Consider the following 18,132-nt stretch of genomic DNA (forward strand, 5'->3'; position numbering starts at 1 on the left):
ATTTGAACATGACTGGACAAGAAAAAGATTTATTTAAGTTGTACTTCAGTACAAGGTATGCACAAGATATGATTTGAACATGAGCGGACAAGAAAAGATATCCTGACAGGTTCAAAAGATATCTGGTGTTTGCTGGGTTATTGATCTGGCATAAGCTTTGGGACTTGGAATAGAAATCTTTGGAACTTTTAACATCCTCACGAAGTGAGAAAAGATTACTTGGCAAGATAGAGAAAGTATCTCATTTTCGGTCAGGAGAAATAGCCTTTTCTTCGTAGGCCTACTTTCGGTAGCTTTCTGTATTGCCTTGATACTGGCATTGCCGTGATACTGTTACCATGGATTACTGGAGGAGTTAGGAACTCCCATTTACAGCTCAAGTGAATGGCAGATGCTTATATAGGTAGTTCAAAAAGAATCCTTAAGTGTGGAATTCTCCAAAATGCCAACGTCTTAGGATCAGTAAAAATTGCGCACTCAGTTAGTCTTTATGAATTATACAAAACCTTTATGTTTATGCGGACAGCATACATTTAAAAAAGCTAAAATATCTAAATAATTTCCCTGAAAACCTTGAAATTGTCAGAGATGGGCAAGGAGAAAATATCCACCAACATCTGAAGTTGATGGGAGTAAGGTCCCAGAGTAGATTGGAGTTTACATATGTTAGCTGACTATCGCTCGAGTATCAAACTAGACAGCCTATAGAATTATTGGCTATTAGCGTGAATTTGGACCCTGAAACTCTCACTTTATTTGTCCTGTAGAAGCAATATCAGTTTAAATCAACCAAATAATGCAGACCAAATGTTTATTTGAAGTCTATTGATTTACTTTCGACTACTGGTGGTTTTTGAAACGTTTTATACAATAAACACAAAATATTAAAAGTAGTGCTATTATGTGGGTGCCTACGATGTGGTGGGTGCCTAGTCCAGAAACTTGACGTGATGGAGAAAAACTGAAGTCATTTTTGAATTCAGCGCCCAGAAGTTAGTCAAAGTCAATTGTCTGATCAAATCAAGCAAAAAAAATGTGTTGACCAGTGATAATGGAAATGCTTTACTAGATATCTTCCGCGTATTAGGCCGTCGTTGGTAGGATTGCCCTTTCCCACCACAACGACGGCGTCAAAAAACTCAAAATCAACCCCACCTGAACTAATAACTCCGTTCGGTTGAAAAAAACAACAACAACAGAATCTACTCGCGTACTATCTGGAAGACCTTCGCGTACCACCAATGGTACGTGTACCACAGGCTGGGAACCACTGCAGTAAATAAATAAAGTTCCGCAAAACGTTTGGAATAATATGACCTATCATATTGTCAATTGCTTTCCCAATCGAGCGTTAATGTAATATCCAATACAATTCATCCGTGTCGCTCATTGTCTGATTGTAACTACAGACCGTGTAATAGCTAGGGTTGGATTATCCGGATAACGGTTAACCGGTTAACCGCAGGTATTTTCACTATCTGATATCCGGATATTTTTCTGCCGGTTAACCGGATAAAAAAGAATCGTTGCTAATGCATTTTACACGTTTTAGTAAGATTCAATAAGTCGTATTCAGTGTTGGTGCGGCCGATTAACGAGAAGCGTGTTGCCAATTAGCGAGATGCGTCTGTACACATTGCACAATGTAATGTGACGCGATCTCCTGCTGAGAAGATCGTTAAATTAGGTCATTGATTGCGGCGCGCTCGGCTATCGTCTCTGGCCTGATTTATCGCGTCTTCGAACAAGCCGATAGTTCCACTGGATTGAAGAATCGCATCTGCAATAGGCCATGTGCAGTGTACACACTATTCCATCGCTGGCCTGCACAATCGCATCTTCATTGGCTTGGTGCTCACGATATTATCGTTGACCTACACAATCGCATCTGCAATAGGCCTACGAACGATATAATCGCTGGCCTAACCATCTCGGACCCAGCATGCATTGGCTCCTATCTCTCGATGGCTTGTTGACGATATGCCGTTAAGTGTATTCTAACTAGTGAGTCTGAGAGTGACACCGCGAAACTGAATGAAATCGAATGTTCGCAAAAATCTGCGTGCGTGCAAGCGTAATTGATTTCCGCTGATGATTAATTCGAAAAAAAAAATCGAAACCCCCTGATTTTATTTCAATCCCCCTACATTTTCGGCTGGCTGCGTGCCTAATCACGTGAATTAGAGCGAGGTATCATGTCGGCATCAATTCCAGTATCAGCTAGTCGTCCTTCTAGTACTCCAAACCTAAACATAAGGATGGTCAAAAGGATGTAAAGCCGTTGAAGTTTCCGGCGTACGACCTGCCAACCTTTTGACTCTCTACGAAGCGCTGCTTTCTATTCAGCCCACTTCTGTGGAAGCTGAAAAAGCATTCAATGAACGACCGTGGACTCTTTGTTACAAAATTCCGGTCCCGGCTACAGGATCCCACAATTGATGCGTCTGTGCTTTATAAAGAGGGCATTGCAGAAGCAGTGAACATTAAATTTGCGTGGTTTTTCTCGTATTCGCTCATACTGCGCGCGTAGGTAGGTACTCCACAATAACTCTGTGTAATGATTTTGCGATCCGTTTTATATGCAGACCTAATGAAATCGATTGTCTCACTTAGCAGGTATTATCCGGTTAACCGGTTAGATAAATTCCAAAATATCCGGATATATCCGTTATCCGGATAGTGAAAATTATTGATATCCGAACTAACCCTAGTAATAGCAAGGAGGGCGCTTCCCGTTACATTTTCTGAAAAGGGGTACTTGGATGAAAAAAAACACTGTTTTATCGAAAAGCTATCAATTGTATCGCATGATGCGGTCAAATCCTTATGCTGTTGAAAATTTATATCTTCTTCACAGGATAGCAGCACAGCCCAGCTTTCTGCAGTCCTCATTCTTATGTCGTTTCCTGGTTTTGACAGTCCATGCTTTATAAAATTACCTACGTGGGCAATAGTTTTATGACGCTGGGTCGCTACGTCTACTTCTAATTGAGTAGCCGTCATGACTACTTTGACCCTCTCTGCATTTATATAGTGTTACCGTACGTACTCCTTTTTCAGGAAATTGAAAATGTCCTCTGATGACGCCTAAATGTCTTCCTTTTTGGCAATTCGTCCTCCTTTACAACTTTTAAGATTTGGTAAAAGTGCCTGAAGGTGTGAGTCTGAAACAGATTAAAAGATCGCGTCTCGCGTGCGATATATATCGCGGAGCAAACTTTACCTCCCGTGAATGGGCTCGTGATTGGTCCGTGTCAAAGGTCACGTAAGTGTCTATTGAAACCACTGAGCAGATCACGGAAGTTTACAATCATTCCATATATATGTTATTGGTTAAACTTGCTAATAAATCCCGCAGCATTATAAATGCCTCGACGAAACAACCTGCTACCTGCCATTGCGAGGAGTACGACACAGGCGCGTCCACGTCGTCCAATTATCATAAGGTCGACCTAAAAGATCATCTCTCTATCAAATATACCGGATACGACGTGTGTGACAGTATCTCACCGGCTACCGGACAGTCGACGAGCTCACGAGCATGTCCAGATTGTCCACATTCAAGTCGAATGTCGAAATACATTACAAGCAATTTCAACAAAACGTTACTAGTCCGCCCTCAAGATTATTGGACCTCATCATCATCATCATCATCATCATCATTGGTTTATTAGCAATTTTTATCAGTTCAATACACCACAAAATGCGATACAATGAAAAGATAGGAAGGTGTAGAAGTGACTTGGAGTAGTCTATGGAATCAGACACCCACCTTGGCCTAGGCGATGGAAAGAGGAGGTATGCACACTGCATGAAAAGTAAAGAAGATAGTATAGGAAAAAGCAAGCAACAAGAAATGGGGTGGCAAGTCATGGAAGGCGAGATCGATAGGTCAGTCGTGGTCCGGTAATCTTGAGGATGGACTATAGTCTTCATTTAGTAGTAATTTCTTGCATTTCGACTTGAATGTGGTGGACATGCTCGTCGACTGTCGGATGGCCGGCGGGATACTGTTCCACACGTAAGGCCCGGTATATTTGATAGAGCGATGATCTTTTCGGTCTATCATATGATATTTGGACGACGTGGACGTGCGTGTGTTGTACTTGTGCGCTTTTGATTCCGAGATAAAAAAAAGTCATTGAGATATTCGGGGCAACGATGACCGCGGTGGAACTGCGGACCACGACCTGACCTTTCGCTCTCGCCTTCCGTGACTATATATAACTCAGTACATGCCACCGCATTTTGTCGCTTACTTTTTGTATTATTTTTTAAAACTTTTTATTCAGTGTACAGTGCATGCCTTCTCTTTACATGTCCTGGGCTAAGATGGGTGTCTGATTTCAAAGACTACTCCGAGTCGTTTCGACACCTTCCTATCTTTTCATTGTATCGCATTTTCGTGGTATTTTGAACTGATAAAAATTGCTAATAAACCAGACCGACGCGATTGCACTTCGAAGCACATTACTAATAAACTGAACCGAATGGGCCAAGCCAATAATGTCTAAAAGGCATTTCTGGTACTTATAGGCTTTATTTCTGATAATAGATATTGCTATGTGGTGCAAATTTTTGTTTAAAAATAACCTTGGAAAGATCTAGCTTTCCAGAAAGGTTGAGAATCAATACAGTACACAATATTACCATAGCAATTTACAACGTAGCTACGTTGTAAATTGCTATGATATTACCATAGCAAGTTACAACGTAGCGTTGTAAATTGCTATGATATTACATTTACTCATATCATCATTTTAATTTTATTTTTATTTATTAGTTATCGACTGTGAAAATTGCTCCTGTCCCGGGTGGCTCGGCTCTGGAGACTATGTCATATCGAGCCTCCCGTCTACCTTGCATGTCGCATTTCCCTGTTACATTCTTGTAGTGTCATGTTGTTATGTAATGTATACGAATAAAGATTCTCTCTCTCTCTCTCTCTCATTGACTCATATCATTGATCTAATTTAGTCCGGAAATTTTCATCTCGCGCATTCATGCATACATGATTGACATGAATGATTATTTCATGTATCTTCGGCAGACTTAGAAATAATAAGCTTTGCGGCCGTGATAGTGAAGGGCGGTAGGATATAGGCGTATTTCGGAGATAATTCTGCGTCAGATATGGCTGCGAATATCCGTGCAGACTTGGCAGTCATTCATAAAGCAACCAATACATCGCACAGGGAGCTGTCTGAGCGATATCAAGAAATTCTGCAACGCTGCTTCAGACTTTCCGACAGCGAGAAAGTTTCTGGACTGAAGTCGTTTGTTGATGCAGTTGCTAATGAAAACGTGAGCCAAATTGTATCTAGGCAAGTCATGTCAAATTTCTGCCAACACCTATCGAATTTAAGCAACGAAATGTGTAAAGATGTGTGTGATTTCGCACTAACACGTATTCAACCGAGAGTTATATCTTTTGAAGAGCAAGTAGCGCAGATTCGTCAACATCTCGCTAAAGTTTATGAAGAAGAGGAATCGTGGAGAGAAGCAGCAAACATTCTCGTTGGTATCCCTATCGAGTCTGGTCAGAAACAATATGATTCTGACTATAAATTAGATACATATTTAAAAATAGCAAGGTTGTATTTGGAAGATGACGACCCTGTGAATGCGGAAGCCTATATAAACAGGGCTTCTCTCCTTCAAAATGAAACAAAAAACGAGCAGCTTCGGATACATTACAAAGTATGCTATGCCCGCGTCCTTGATTATCGTCGGAAATTCATAGAAGCAGCTCAAAGATACAACGAGCTCTCATATCGAACGACTATACATGAAGACGAAAGAATGAAAGCCTTGGACAAGGCGTTACATTGTACCATTCTGGCATCAGCAGGACAGCAAAGATCTAGGATGCTGGCGACATTATTCAAGGATGAACGTTGCCAGCAACTGTCGTCATTTGGTATCTTGGAGAAAATGTATCTGGATCGAATTATCCGTGCCGACGAATTGCAGGAATTCGCGACACATCTCATGCCTCATCAAAAAGCGGTTACAATTGATGGATCTAGTATCTTGGATCGCGCAGTTATTGAACACAACCTGCTATCTGCTAGTAAATTATATAACAATATATCATTCGAAGGACTCGGTGCATTGCTCGAAATACCCGCTGACAAAGCGGAAAAAATTGCGTCCCAAATGATAAGTGAAAATAGAATGAATGGGTATATCGATCAAATCGATTGTGTCGTGCATTTTGAAATGAGAGAAACCCTTCCGATGTGGGACAGTCAAATACAATCGATTTGCTTGGATTTCAACTCTTTGATTGATAAAATCACCGCTACCCACCCTGAATGGGCAGCGGAAGCGATGGACCAACTTTTGAGCAGCAACCAGTGATATTTTACATCGTTTGTTGTGATATTGCACCATGATAAATGTCATCAGTGCACAACATAGATGGAATATTGAATTCAAGGTATTTTTGTCCTAGTTCAAGGAGTGAATACCTTCGATTGATATTTTGTTTGCATGTTGATGAAAAATAGGAGTACCATTGTGCAGCTTCAATCATGTGGGTTATTGTTTCTCAGTCGTCGATATGTAATAGTCGAAGAGGGTGAAATTGCATGAGAAATGTAGTTTGGTGACAGTATGCATCAGTCTTCGAATGCCACACCTATCCTATTCACGATTGGGAAATGTAATTTGTTTTTCTAATGCTCATTGTATTTGAATACACTACAGAATTGTTCAGTAACTAGTAATAGCGGAATTGACATTCAGCATTCATGACTACCCTTTCCCCCTTTATCCCCTCCCGTGTGTCATGTTACTGTATAAAACTTTCGAAGAAATTCAGATGTTATTTGGATATTTCTTGTGTAGTTATCTTACAATGCTGACATTCTCGATATCACTTCTTTTCTACAGCTAAACCTTCTAGACGTGTATGATGTCGCCTCGTCATAGTTTGGGAATGATATAGTTGATAATCTTCATCTCAGTCCTGTATGATTGAGTCGAGCAGTCAGCAGCAAATCAGATTGAAGAATGGAATTGGAAGCTGGTGATGCAGATGAGTGTTCATCGCTGCAAAAGCCTACAAGCCTGTTTCTTCGTCGATCAAACAACAGGATGATGGATAAGATTACCAATACCGCCGGAAACGATCGTAAGCTAGTAAAGTCACTGAGCACGGAAGAAAAAGGTACACACCATTCCACCCAAGCTGTGGTAGAAGTTGTTAATGAAGTTACCAAAAAAGATGACGTTACCGTTGATGAGTCGTGCGCTATGTTTGGTCAAATCATTGATAACGACGACGAAAATTGGGATATCTTCTCAGATGCCACTTCGTGGGAGTCCTCTTTCCCGAAAGGTATTTTTGGTTCAACTGACAGCGATGGGACTGGCGCTCTTTCTGACTCTGATGAAGAAAACTTGCCTCGGGACTGGAAAAAAGTCTTTGACTCTGGTGGAGATTATTATTGGAATGTCCGAACAGGTAAAACACAAATCAACTCACCAGTCTCGGCAGAGAATTCCGTCACGTCACCTGATGAATCGGACTGTGATAAATCCAGAGAGGGCCACATGTTCGTTGTCAGGTCTTTGGGTTGGCTGCCGATGGACTCTGATAGTTTGAAACCAGACATCAGCAGCGCCGCAGTCAATGCGTGTATTCGCCACCTGTCTAATAACCGTGCGCGTTTGATGGATGGAATCGGTGTTTGGGGCGAAGGGAAGGATCTAATGCTCCAACTGAATGATGACCAATTGAAAATTGTAGATCCGTCGAAAGACACGTTACTCCAAAGTCAACCCATCAAGCAGATTCGCTTGTGGGGTGTTGGGAGAGATAATTCGTTCGATTTCGCTTATGTTGTACGAAGTCCGACCACGAAATTGTACCAATGTCACGTGTTCCGTTGTGATACGCCTGCTCAGGCTATTGCAAAACAGGTGCATTCAATGTGTGCAGATTTGGTGAGGAAGAAGAAATTATTGAAGCAATCGAAGGCAGAAAATAGCACTAGTGCTAATGATGAATTGCCAGTTGCTACGACTGAGCCTGGTCGCTCGTTCAGCGCGCAGTATGTGGGTTCTACTAAAGTTAATGAAGCAACTGGCATATTGACTGTGAAGAAAGCAATTTCTGATTTAACAGTTAATTGTGACATTGACAAATTGATACATGTTACAGTTTCGGTATCGGCATCGGAGCTAGTGGTTCAAGAGGCAGATGGACGTAAGATAGTAAATTGCCGAATGCGATTTTTGAGCTTTATGGGGATCGGCGACAATGTAGAATATTTTGGTTTTATCAGTGTTTTGAGCAATCAGCCAGCTTGCTATGTGTTACGGTGTGAACCCAACGCTGCCAAGCTTGCGGTCGCAGTGCAAGAAGCCTGCATGCTCCGATATCAAAAAGCTATCGATTCCAAACCCTGCCATACTCCGAATGCGGAGCCGAAAAGAAGTAAATCGTTCAAGAACAAGGTCGCTAAAATGTTTTCTGGTTTCCGTCGATCTGGCAGTTAAACATTGCCGTAATTTTGTGTTGTGGTTTTAGTATTGAGTTTGGGATTACTACAGGTATTTCCTTGATCTGGGAGAATTACTTGCAAGTTCAGACAGACCTTAGGTTTAGTCCTATCTGATTGATATTAATATTCGCTACTGCCAATACTAACAAGCATACATCTTACTTGGATAGGTGTTGCTTAAAAAGCTTTACAAAATGTATCTTGGTCTGGCGAGTCTACCTATTTTGTGAAGGAAAGTCATCAAATGCAGATGTACGGACAGACCGGATTGAATTTATATTTCTTGCTGTTGTACTCACAAACGTCCAAATAATGTGAATTGCAATATAACTTTCTGTTTTGGAAATTGCTTGGTAGCTAGCCATTGTATGAATTGTCAAAATTAAATACGCCAAGTGACCAAGTATTGTCACCTGTCTGCTGCTATTTAGACCTATTACTTTAATTTACAGTGTAAACAAATGTTGTGCACATTGGAACGTTGCAAACATTCCCACTGGTATTTTTGTCATAATGCCTGTAATAGTGGATGGCACATTTGATTTAGTAAACGTAGTTGTCTGATGACTTTGTATGGTTGCAATGAACGTTTCTTATTTCTTTTCATTGCTTTAGTAAGCAGTTGTCATAACGGTTTATATCATATTCATATTTCCTAATACATTTCATATATGTCGTGAGTTCAGTTTTGCGTCTTCTAATATAATATATGTTTTTAATATTTTTATTCCTTGCAGTAATTGGTGCAGATCGAAGTATACATTCATGGCCAATGGCCATTGGCCACAGTCATTCTCTGTTTACCTATTGCTTGGAGGGTGTTCTAAATATGTTGTTCACTTCTGTTCTCTTTATTTACTTGACTCACTGGGCAGAATCTCTCACCATTTGTTAGCACAATTACTCAGCCCCGCATTATAATGAGAAGCCACCGGCGATTTTCGTGTACTGTGCAGTGCAGTTCATCTTGCATTCCTGGTAAGAGTGACGATGTCTGTGTCACATATGTCAGCATATGTTTGGGTTCATTTACTAAACTGTTTTATAGTCTGGTGCTTCGCATGCGTATTCTGCCTTTTTATTCTGGTCTTATGCTACTGCCTCAAACTGAATTGTATTTGAAAACATGAATGTGAAATTGTGTTGATTTTTACAGTGTACTGTAAGGGTATATAAGAAAAATAGGTATGAAGTATACAGCGGTTTTGGGATTTGTGTGCTATTTGGTAGGAATCTCGCTAGCGCAACGGGAATCGCTAAGGGCAATACTGGCATCAGATGAGTTCTTTGAAAGCGCTGCCTTTTCAAAATACCATGAGAACAAGCGACAGAAGAATCGCGTCAGCGAAGATGTAAAATATCCGTTTCAGAACACAACTCTGTCTTTCAGTGAGCGCGTTGATGACTTGGTGAGTGCGGCGCTGTTCGGTTGAAATCGAAAATATTCGATTTGGATTATAGTACACGAGACATTATTCCATGTGATGTAGGGGTGCTTTCATTCAAGCAGTCACGACGTAAAGCCGTTCAGCCGTGGAGATTCTATCTGGGTTTTGTAGTTGCTAATCATAACTTCTCCAGCATTTGGTCTACCGTCAATACCGCTGATAATAATTGTTATTTAGCGCCTTAAGGATTACTGCGTATACGAGGCTATCTCAGACCTGTCGCGTCACCCTCTAGCATTGGGGAAACGTATAGTCCAGCCTGGGTTGGCTGATTGGTGGTTGAAAGTCAAATCCTTGGGATCTACAATTCCTAGTGATTAACCATCTTTTCCTCGCGCAAAGAAGGAATCAAATTTGACGATTAATATTTTCCGAATCACCAGGTAAGCAGACTGACTTTGCAAGAAGTCGTTGATCAGCTATCTAAGGGTGGCGCGGGCGGCGATGGTCCAGCCCCCGCGATCGAAAGATTAGGCGTCCCGCCGTATCAATGGAACACGGAATGCCTACGGGGATACGGCGAAGCGAATGATGCAACGTGTTTCCCGTCTCCGATCGGACTAGCTGCGACATTCGAGTATGAAGCGTGACGTGAAATGGCATTAGCTTGTCGTAACTAACCTTTCTCATTAGCCCAGAGCTTATTCAAAATATGGCAACCGCGGTTAGCTGGGAAGCGCGGGCGATATCGCAAGCATACGCTGCGCAAGGGAACTACGGTGACCATACCGGTCTCAGCTGTTTTGCGCCTGTCATAAATATAATGCGTCATCCGTACTGGGGTCGTAACCAGGTATACATAGCCTTGACTCGATTCTTAAATCGTTCGTATAATAACTGTTGAAATTATCAGGAAACTTACGGCGAAGACCCGTACCTGACTGGTGTATTTTCGAAACACTACGTCCGCGGATTGCATGGTCACAACGACCGATATGCGGCCGCGACAGCGACTTGCAAACACTTCGATGTTCATGCTGGCCCAGAAGAAGGCAGGTAAATATAACATCACGGCCTACATGGTACATTCTTTATTAATTGCCCGTTAGGTATTCATTCAACGCAGTTGTTTCTGACCACGATTGGCAAATGACATTTCTGCCGGCCTTCCGCGCGTGTTTGGAGGCGGGCGCTTACGGAGTGATGTGCAGCTACAATGCAATAAACGGGGTGCCGGCTTGCGCAAACAAAAAGCTGTTAACAGGCATCCACACTTTCTGCTTGTCCCTGAACTGTATCTCAGTAACGCACGTATTATTCGACAGATATACTGAGGGGAGAACTTGACTTTAAAGGCTATGTCGTGAGTGACGAAGGAGCTATCGAACACATAGACGTGTATTTCAACTTTACTGACAGTCCGATTAATACAGCTATTGGTGAGCGATGTTTATCGAAATGCTTCACCATTATGTTGATTGTCCTGTGAATAACGACAATTTTCAACTATCCACTGTCAGAGTTTGTTAAAGTAGTTAGCGTTACTCAAGGAGAAGTATATATATATTTATAATCAATTAAAAGTAGAAGTAGCAATTTCCAAGACATATCAAAACTACTTCGAATGAAAGTAAAAAACGAAAGGTCCGAAAAGTACTCAAGTAAGTTACTTTCAAAAAGTAGATTTGATCGGAGGTTCGCATTCTTCTAGCAGCTAATAGGTGGTGGCTACATTCGAAATTCCAAGATATGTTTTTGCGGTTAACGCAGAATGACTAATCATCATCATTACGCAGTGATGTGCAGCTACAATGCGATAAACGGGTTGCCGGCTTGCGCAAACAAAAAGCTGTTAACACGTATCCACACTTTTTTCGTGGCTAATGACGGCCGCTACAAAAATATATTCAGCGGCTCCTATACGACGATTTTGCTCATAAACGGGATGCAAACCTATCCAAAAACCACTTCACTTTTTACTTTCAAAACGTGTAAAAATCAAGAAGTTTGCCTAAAAACTATTCAAGTAGATGTGGAAGTAGTCTAAAACATAACCGCTCCAGTATGCAATGTAAGAAGGCAGAACCTACTGTTGTAATACTTCGAAAAAGTAGAAGTAACGTACTTTCTTACTGACTGCCTCTATCCAAACTGCTGCACAGTGTACAATAGCCCATGTACTACACTATATGCACTGTTCTGTTGGTATATAATAGTTGGCAATTGCGTTTGATATATTTTTCCCTTATCAATGACCAGTGGCTTAATCAAGGGTGAAGAAAGACGTCTATGCCCACTCCAAATTTTTTACTCTGGCTTTGTGATGTCATGTGTGTTAAAAAATATCACAATTCATCTGTGACGTCACATGATTGCACCCCACCATGTTTTTATTCGTTCTTCTCAAATTTTCGTCCTAACTACACAGCGTATTCCAATGGCGCCCGTCTTTCAATTCAGCATCCGTGGAAGCCGGCGTGAACTTGGAGCTCACGTACTTTGGCGACGGAAATCGCTTCTATCTCCTAAAAGACGCCGTCCAGAAGGGAATGATAAAGGAAGAATTACTTCGTGAGCGGCTGAAACCGCTCTTTTACACCAGATTTAAGCTCGGCTTGTTCGATCCACCAACTATGAATCCATACGCTAACATCAGCTTGAGCGGTGAGTCATCCAAATTTCTACTTAGATTCAGTCTGTTGTTAATGGTCGTCTCTGCCTTATCAGTCGTGCAAAGTCGGGAGCATCGCGAACTGGCAAACACGGTCACGTCGAAGAGTTTCGTGCTGCTGAAAAACAACGGGGCTTTGCCGCTGAATAAAATATTCCACAAAGCCACGGTATGAAAACACATGTACTTAAAATAGCAGCGCGTGATGATTAACACAGTTAAAATTATGTTTTGTGTCACCCTGTTCTCAGACATTAGCAGGTTAATAATTATAAACTCGCCAGCCATCCACCGTTTTAACCGACCCGTGTGACCCTTGCCGTGAGCTTAATGATCGTTGTCTAATAAATCACGTCTATGATATGCGTCGGGAGTGGTACCACTCGGTCGAGTACTGATGTATTATTCAATAGCATATGCGCTTTGAAACGAGGTGTAACCCTGCTATATCTGGTGATACTTAATCACCTGTATATGTTACATATTACCTAGATCTTCAGAGGTGATCAGTTACGAAATATTTTCACATTTTCGAAGTAGTCATGTTGGTTTGCCAAGTGGTCATGATTTTCTACTACTTTCGCTTCTACTGAACAGATTGGACCTGAAAGTGCTGGAACACTTACTTTTTACTTACTTAGCATCAGCCATGTTAGCTATTAGCACCGGGATAATCTTTCGCAAATGTGACGTGTTCAACTGCAATTTATTTTATTTAGATTGTTGGACCATTCGGCAACAACAGCCAAGCTCTGACGGGAGATTACCCCGCAAATTTCGACATCGCATTCTTCACCGCTCCCTATCAGGCAATTCAGAGATTCAGCTCCAACCCGGTTACCGTTTTGAAGAGTTGTAACGGATCGAATTGGGACAATAACCTTCCAAAGTGTTTGAAATACGACGAAGACGGCATACAGAAAAATGTACCGGGTAGTGATTTGATCGTAGTCACACTCGGGACAGGTGAGATATTCGAACACACGCAGCAGATTTTATGTGAGAATCACCTGGTGTCGCTAATGCTGCACATAGCTCACACTGTTCAAATGTTCATGTTCACGGTCACTTGCAATGCCTTGTGGCTCAACATGGATATCAACCAAACTGTTTTTTCTCTCGTCGTGATTATGATTTAAAAAGTGAACCGTGACATCAATCTTTCGAATTCCGTCGATTCTCGCTCGACGGGCCCATTGGCATATCCATAATATAGTCTAGTAAAATTAATCTATTTCCAGGTACTGCTATTGAAGCAGAGTTTACTGACAGAGATAGCTTGTCGTTGCCTGGGCAACAACTTGACATGTTGCAGGCAGTTGTTGCTTCCGGTAAGTAAGATCCGTCTTCAAATATTGAATGTAATACACCTAATTGTCGAAAATGGCTGTTCCTGTCTGCAGCTGATGCTACGGCGACTATCATCGTTCTACTGTTTAACGCTGGACCGTTGGATGTATCGTTTGCCAAAACGAGCGGTAAAGTCGACGCTATGTTGGCTTGTCATTTCCCCGCGCAATCTGCGGGGGAAGCGATTTATCGCGTGCTGTCGGGGCAAGAAAATCCAGCGGGTAGACTGCCGAGCACTTGGCCCGCTTCTGATAGTCAGGTATGTATTGCAAACGGTATTAGATTATAAGATGATAGTTTTGGCTCACCTTGCGGAACGAAAACGTATGATATAATCTGCGAACAATCTGTGAACAGGTTTATTGCATACGGCGTGTAAAAATTATAGGCAAACACAGATTTTCTGTTGCCGGCAACCAACAAAATAACATTATAATCGGGGCCTCGCCTTGATTGGGACTAACAATCTGAGATCAATGTGCAAATATAATTTCGGATTCTCATATTATATTCATGTAGTGGAGAAGTGAGAGATTATGCAGTCGAAGCTCATGACAATGCCGCGACCACAATGTTTTAGCACTTTGCCAACTAAATAATATACTCAGTAACATCTCGTTCGGGGCTATCTATAACGCTCGACACACTGTAATAGGTGGAAAATGGGTGATGGTGACCTTGGCATGGGATTTAAACCATTCCGGCTGTATCTTCTGGTGCGAATTACTAGGCCTTTACGGCCTTCCCAGTTGAAAATGCACTATTTCGTGTGGAGATATATCCTCGAATGAAAATATGAGGGTGCACACTAAAATGGGAATAGAAGGGGGTAAATGCACATCAATGCTGGTGTCCATGTATGAGCGTATTTCACTCACTTACACATACTTGTGGGATGTGAAATCATTCGTGACCAAAAGTGGTGTTTACTTGATTCACACCCTACGCTAAGGTGGAAATATAGGTTAAATACTCAATAGTGGGCTATGTTTACGCGTACGGTGTATACGAGACAGATTCCTATTTTCGCAAATTTTTGGTCAATGCCGTTTTCAAATATACCCCAGCGTCTCAGTTTCCATGCCCGCATTTTTTGCGCATAACCAAATAACGCATTATTCAGTTTCTTCCAATTTCAAATTACACGATGCACGAACGTACGTACCGGTACTCCACAAGCGACCCGCTTTATCCGTTTGGATACGGTTTATCCTACACGACATTCCACTACGGAGATATGAGTATCGAAGGAACCACTTACGGCATGTGCGCCGCGGTTGCGTTTTCACTATCTGTGACCAACACCGGAATGCACTACGGAGAAGAGGTATGTATTTGCGCTGAAACCGTGCGTTGTGTATTCGGTAAAGTGTCTGATATCATCGCTTCAAAAGGTGGTTCAAGTGTACATGAAATGGATGAATTCGACTGTGACGACTCCAATCATGCAACTTGTCGGTTTTAAACGAGTGGCGATCAGGGCGGGAGGAACAAAAATCGTGTCGTTCGTTATCACCGCTGATCAGCGAGCAGTGTGGAAAGGTACATGTTTCATATTCCTGATTTGCTGTTATTCGCACTACCCGTGCAGATACATTACGTAATGCGTGACGGGAACGGTATTCATGGTGTTTCAACATCAATGGTCATGTCAAATCAGACCGATATTATGTTCTATGATTCCTGAAACTGTCGACTTATTGCACGGCACACTGTACGGTATTGTGCGACGCCATCGAGTGGCGATGAGGGCCTAGATCACTCCATCACTTGCGCAGATATCCTGAAGTCGACTCGAATCTGTATTCATGTACCTACGCTCCAGTATTTGACATCGAACTAATTCGAGTATATAGTGGGGTGCATATAATTTATGGTATTCGTCTTTATGATGTAAGTAAGGAAACGCAAACGTCGCATCGCCTTAACTTAACGCTGGCATGGCCTACTAGTTTTTAGTAGGTCATGACGCTGGTCAATAACTAAATACCTCTGCCTTTTTGTAGAACTCGAGCAGTTGTTGTTTTGTGGTATTCATGGTGTTTGTCGACGACTATGGTCCTTTACGCCAGTCCAATTTTCATCATTTTAATTCCGTAGCTGCCGACTTGTAGCACGGCCCGCTTCTATCTAGGCTTTTTATAAGACACCGCTTACACGGATGAGATGGCGAGGAGGAGCCTAGATAAACTTCCAACACTTTGGTAGGAATTCTGGAGTCTACCCATCGGTGTTGCAACTGTGGATTACACCACTACGCTATCTCGCCACTACTCAAGCAGTTCTGGTCTACTTGTAATTATTACTCAATTGGTTATGTGTTGAAATTACTTCTACTTCTGCGGGCAGTATTTTATCAAAACCACTTATATTTACACTATGGATTCTGTTCAGTGGAAAGTAGTTTTGAGGTATGCTTATTGTTTACATTCCTTTAATATGAGTGAAATTTTTATAACTGGGCGAAAGAGACCCCGTAACACGGCAACTCAATATATATATATGAATATATATTAACCAATTTGCATTTGTCGCAAAGATGCATCCTGCAATTTCTAAAGTAGCCAATTCCATCCAACTGCTTATTAAAGTATGCGATCCCGCGACCAAATCTACTTTATCGAACTACTTACTTGAATACTTTTCATACCTTCCTTTTCTGTTTCCTCGTGAAGTCGTTTTCACATGTCTTGATAATCGTTACATCTGTTGTTGTCTGCGTCATCCATGGTGTTTTTCGACTTCAATGGTCATTTACACTAGGCCGATTTTCTTTATTTTGATACCGTAACTGCGGACTTGTAGTAGCACGGCCACCTTCTAGGCTTTTTTACAACACCGCTTTCCCGGATCAGATGGAAAGGAGGAGTCTACTTAAAGGGGCACTGCGCTCTAAAAATGATGTGGTCTCAAATTGAAGGTAAAAACGAACAAAAATTTTTGGCCGCGGCCGTTTCCTTCAAAACGCCACCGTAATGGAGCTGCAATTTATTGAAATTTCTACAAGACCAGCTGCCTCGGCTGCTTAACCCGTTACATGGCACGATATCTTCACCGTAGCACTTGCTCGACGCGATTAGGCAGTCATACTGAGAACAAATTTTAGATAGTTGTCAGCCGATGTTATGAAGGAAATGTGTCTAAGTTTAGTTCTCTGCGTGACTGCCTTATCGCGTCGAGCAAGTGCGACGATGAAGACATCGTGCCACGTAACGGGTTAAGCAGCGGCGGCAGCTGGTCTTGTAGAAATTTCAATAAATTGCAGCTCCATTATGGTGGCGTTCTGAAGGAAATGGCTGCGGCCAACATTTTTTGTTCGTTTTTACCTTCAATTTGAGACCACATCATTTTTAGAGCGCAGTGCCCCTTTAAATCTCCATTGGTGTAGCATATGTGGATCATACACTACTACGTTTTCTAACCTCCTTACATCTACAGACAACTAAGTAGTATTTGCGGCGTTACGTTTACATCTACTTGAGATATAACGCTGACTACTTTGACCACCTATTCGTTGTTGGACACTTTTTTCCCGGCGTGATTTTCAATCTGAGAAACTGGCTGCGCATTTGCCCCATATTTTCGACTGTGGTCTCATCGTGCTTTGGATAAAACAATGGACTAGCATGTTACTTGGTGAAAAATCTCCGCTCATCGAACACAAGCCCTAATTCTTATTTTCAGACCAACTCGTGTTGGAACCCGGAAAGTTTGCGGTGTACGCCGGCGGTCAGCAGCCGGGTCAGAAGACAAGCTCGAAATCGAATGTTGTCAGCGGAGAATTTACAGTTCAAGGCGATACGGCCCCGCTCGATAAATGTCATTCGTGAATTCTTCATTGAAACCGATTTAGTGCGTTTTGAAGTAATGGCATGCGGTCCAGTACAACATCGTATGCCAATCTCGGGTGCAATCCGTTTCATCATCACTTGATCAATGGTCGGCAGTTATGCATGTTACGTTATCGATCATATTTTGTACTTTTCTCACAAATGTCAATTATGTTTTCATCCGGGGCTGCCCGTAAATAAAATAAATGGGTTTGCTTCCAGATGATAGCTTGGTAAAGTCAGTTTGCTTCAGTTCTTCGATTCTCACTGTGCTTAGGTCTACAGTACATCGACCAAGTTGCTTATAGGCGCAGTGATTATTAACATGGATTCAGTGTGTCAGTCTCAGGGCGGGGTGTATTATCTGTTTATCAATCACC

General features: G+C 41.9%; 3 protein-coding genes across 3 annotated transcripts; all 3 read left to right on the forward strand.

Moving 5' to 3' along the window:
• The first annotated feature begins 5,034 nt into the window (after positions 1-5,034).
• On the forward strand, positions 5,035-6,902 carry LOC145446019 (COP9 signalosome complex subunit 4-like). The gene has a single exon (XM_080324204.1). It carries the CDS (start codon positions 5,134-5,136, stop codon positions 6,361-6,363), a length of 1,230 nt encoding a protein of 409 aa, XP_080180330.1. The 5' UTR covers positions 5,035-5,133; the 3' UTR covers positions 6,364-6,902.
• Positions 6,903-7,015: 113 nt separating this feature from the next.
• Positions 7,016-9,655, forward strand: LOC145446018 (amyloid beta precursor protein binding family B member 2-like). Its single transcript, XM_080324203.1, has one exon. The coding sequence runs from the start codon at positions 7,018-7,020 to the stop codon at positions 8,506-8,508; it is 1,491 nt and encodes a 496-aa protein (XP_080180329.1). The 5' UTR covers positions 7,016-7,017; the 3' UTR covers positions 8,509-9,655.
• A 43-nt stretch (positions 9,656-9,698) lies between these two features.
• LOC145446016 (uncharacterized) lies at positions 9,699-17,973 on the forward strand. The gene is made up of 14 exons (XM_080324202.1): positions 9,699-9,922; positions 10,345-10,538; positions 10,595-10,754; positions 10,815-10,957; positions 11,011-11,165; positions 11,227-11,340; positions 12,362-12,565; positions 12,629-12,741; positions 13,292-13,538; positions 13,814-13,903; positions 13,976-14,181; positions 15,046-15,249; positions 15,317-15,464; positions 17,607-17,973. Exons 1-14 carry the CDS (start codon positions 9,701-9,703, stop codon positions 17,750-17,752), a joined length of 2,346 nt encoding a protein of 781 aa, XP_080180328.1. The 5' UTR covers positions 9,699-9,700; the 3' UTR covers positions 17,753-17,973.
• Positions 17,974-18,132: the final 159 nt, after the last annotated feature.

Source organism: Botryllus schlosseri, chromosome 9 (genome assembly GCF_051294905.1).
Source record: "Botryllus schlosseri isolate E-star chromosome 9, Bs_hap1, whole genome shotgun sequence".
In the NCBI taxonomy this organism is placed as follows: Eukaryota; Metazoa; Chordata; class Ascidiacea; order Stolidobranchia; family Styelidae; genus Botryllus; species Botryllus schlosseri.

Coding starts and splice junctions, on each gene's coding strand:
- LOC145446019 (XM_080324204.1), top strand. CDS start 5,134: ATGGCTGCGAATATCCGTGCAGACTTGGCAGTCATTCATAAAGCAACC.
- LOC145446018 (XM_080324203.1), top strand. CDS start 7,018: ATGGAATTGGAAGCTGGTGATGCAGATGAGTGTTCATCGCTGCAAAAG.
- LOC145446016 (XM_080324202.1), top strand. CDS start 9,701: ATGAAGTATACAGCGGTTTTGGGATTTGTGTGCTATTTGGTAGGAATC. Junction 9,923..10,344: donor GTGAGCGCGTTGATGACTTG/GTGAGTGCGGCG, acceptor CCGAATCACCAG/GTAAGCAGACTGACTTTGCA. Junction 15,465..17,606: donor TCAGCGAGCAGTGTGGAAAG/GTACATGTTTCA, acceptor TCTTATTTTCAG/ACCAACTCGTGTTGGAACCC.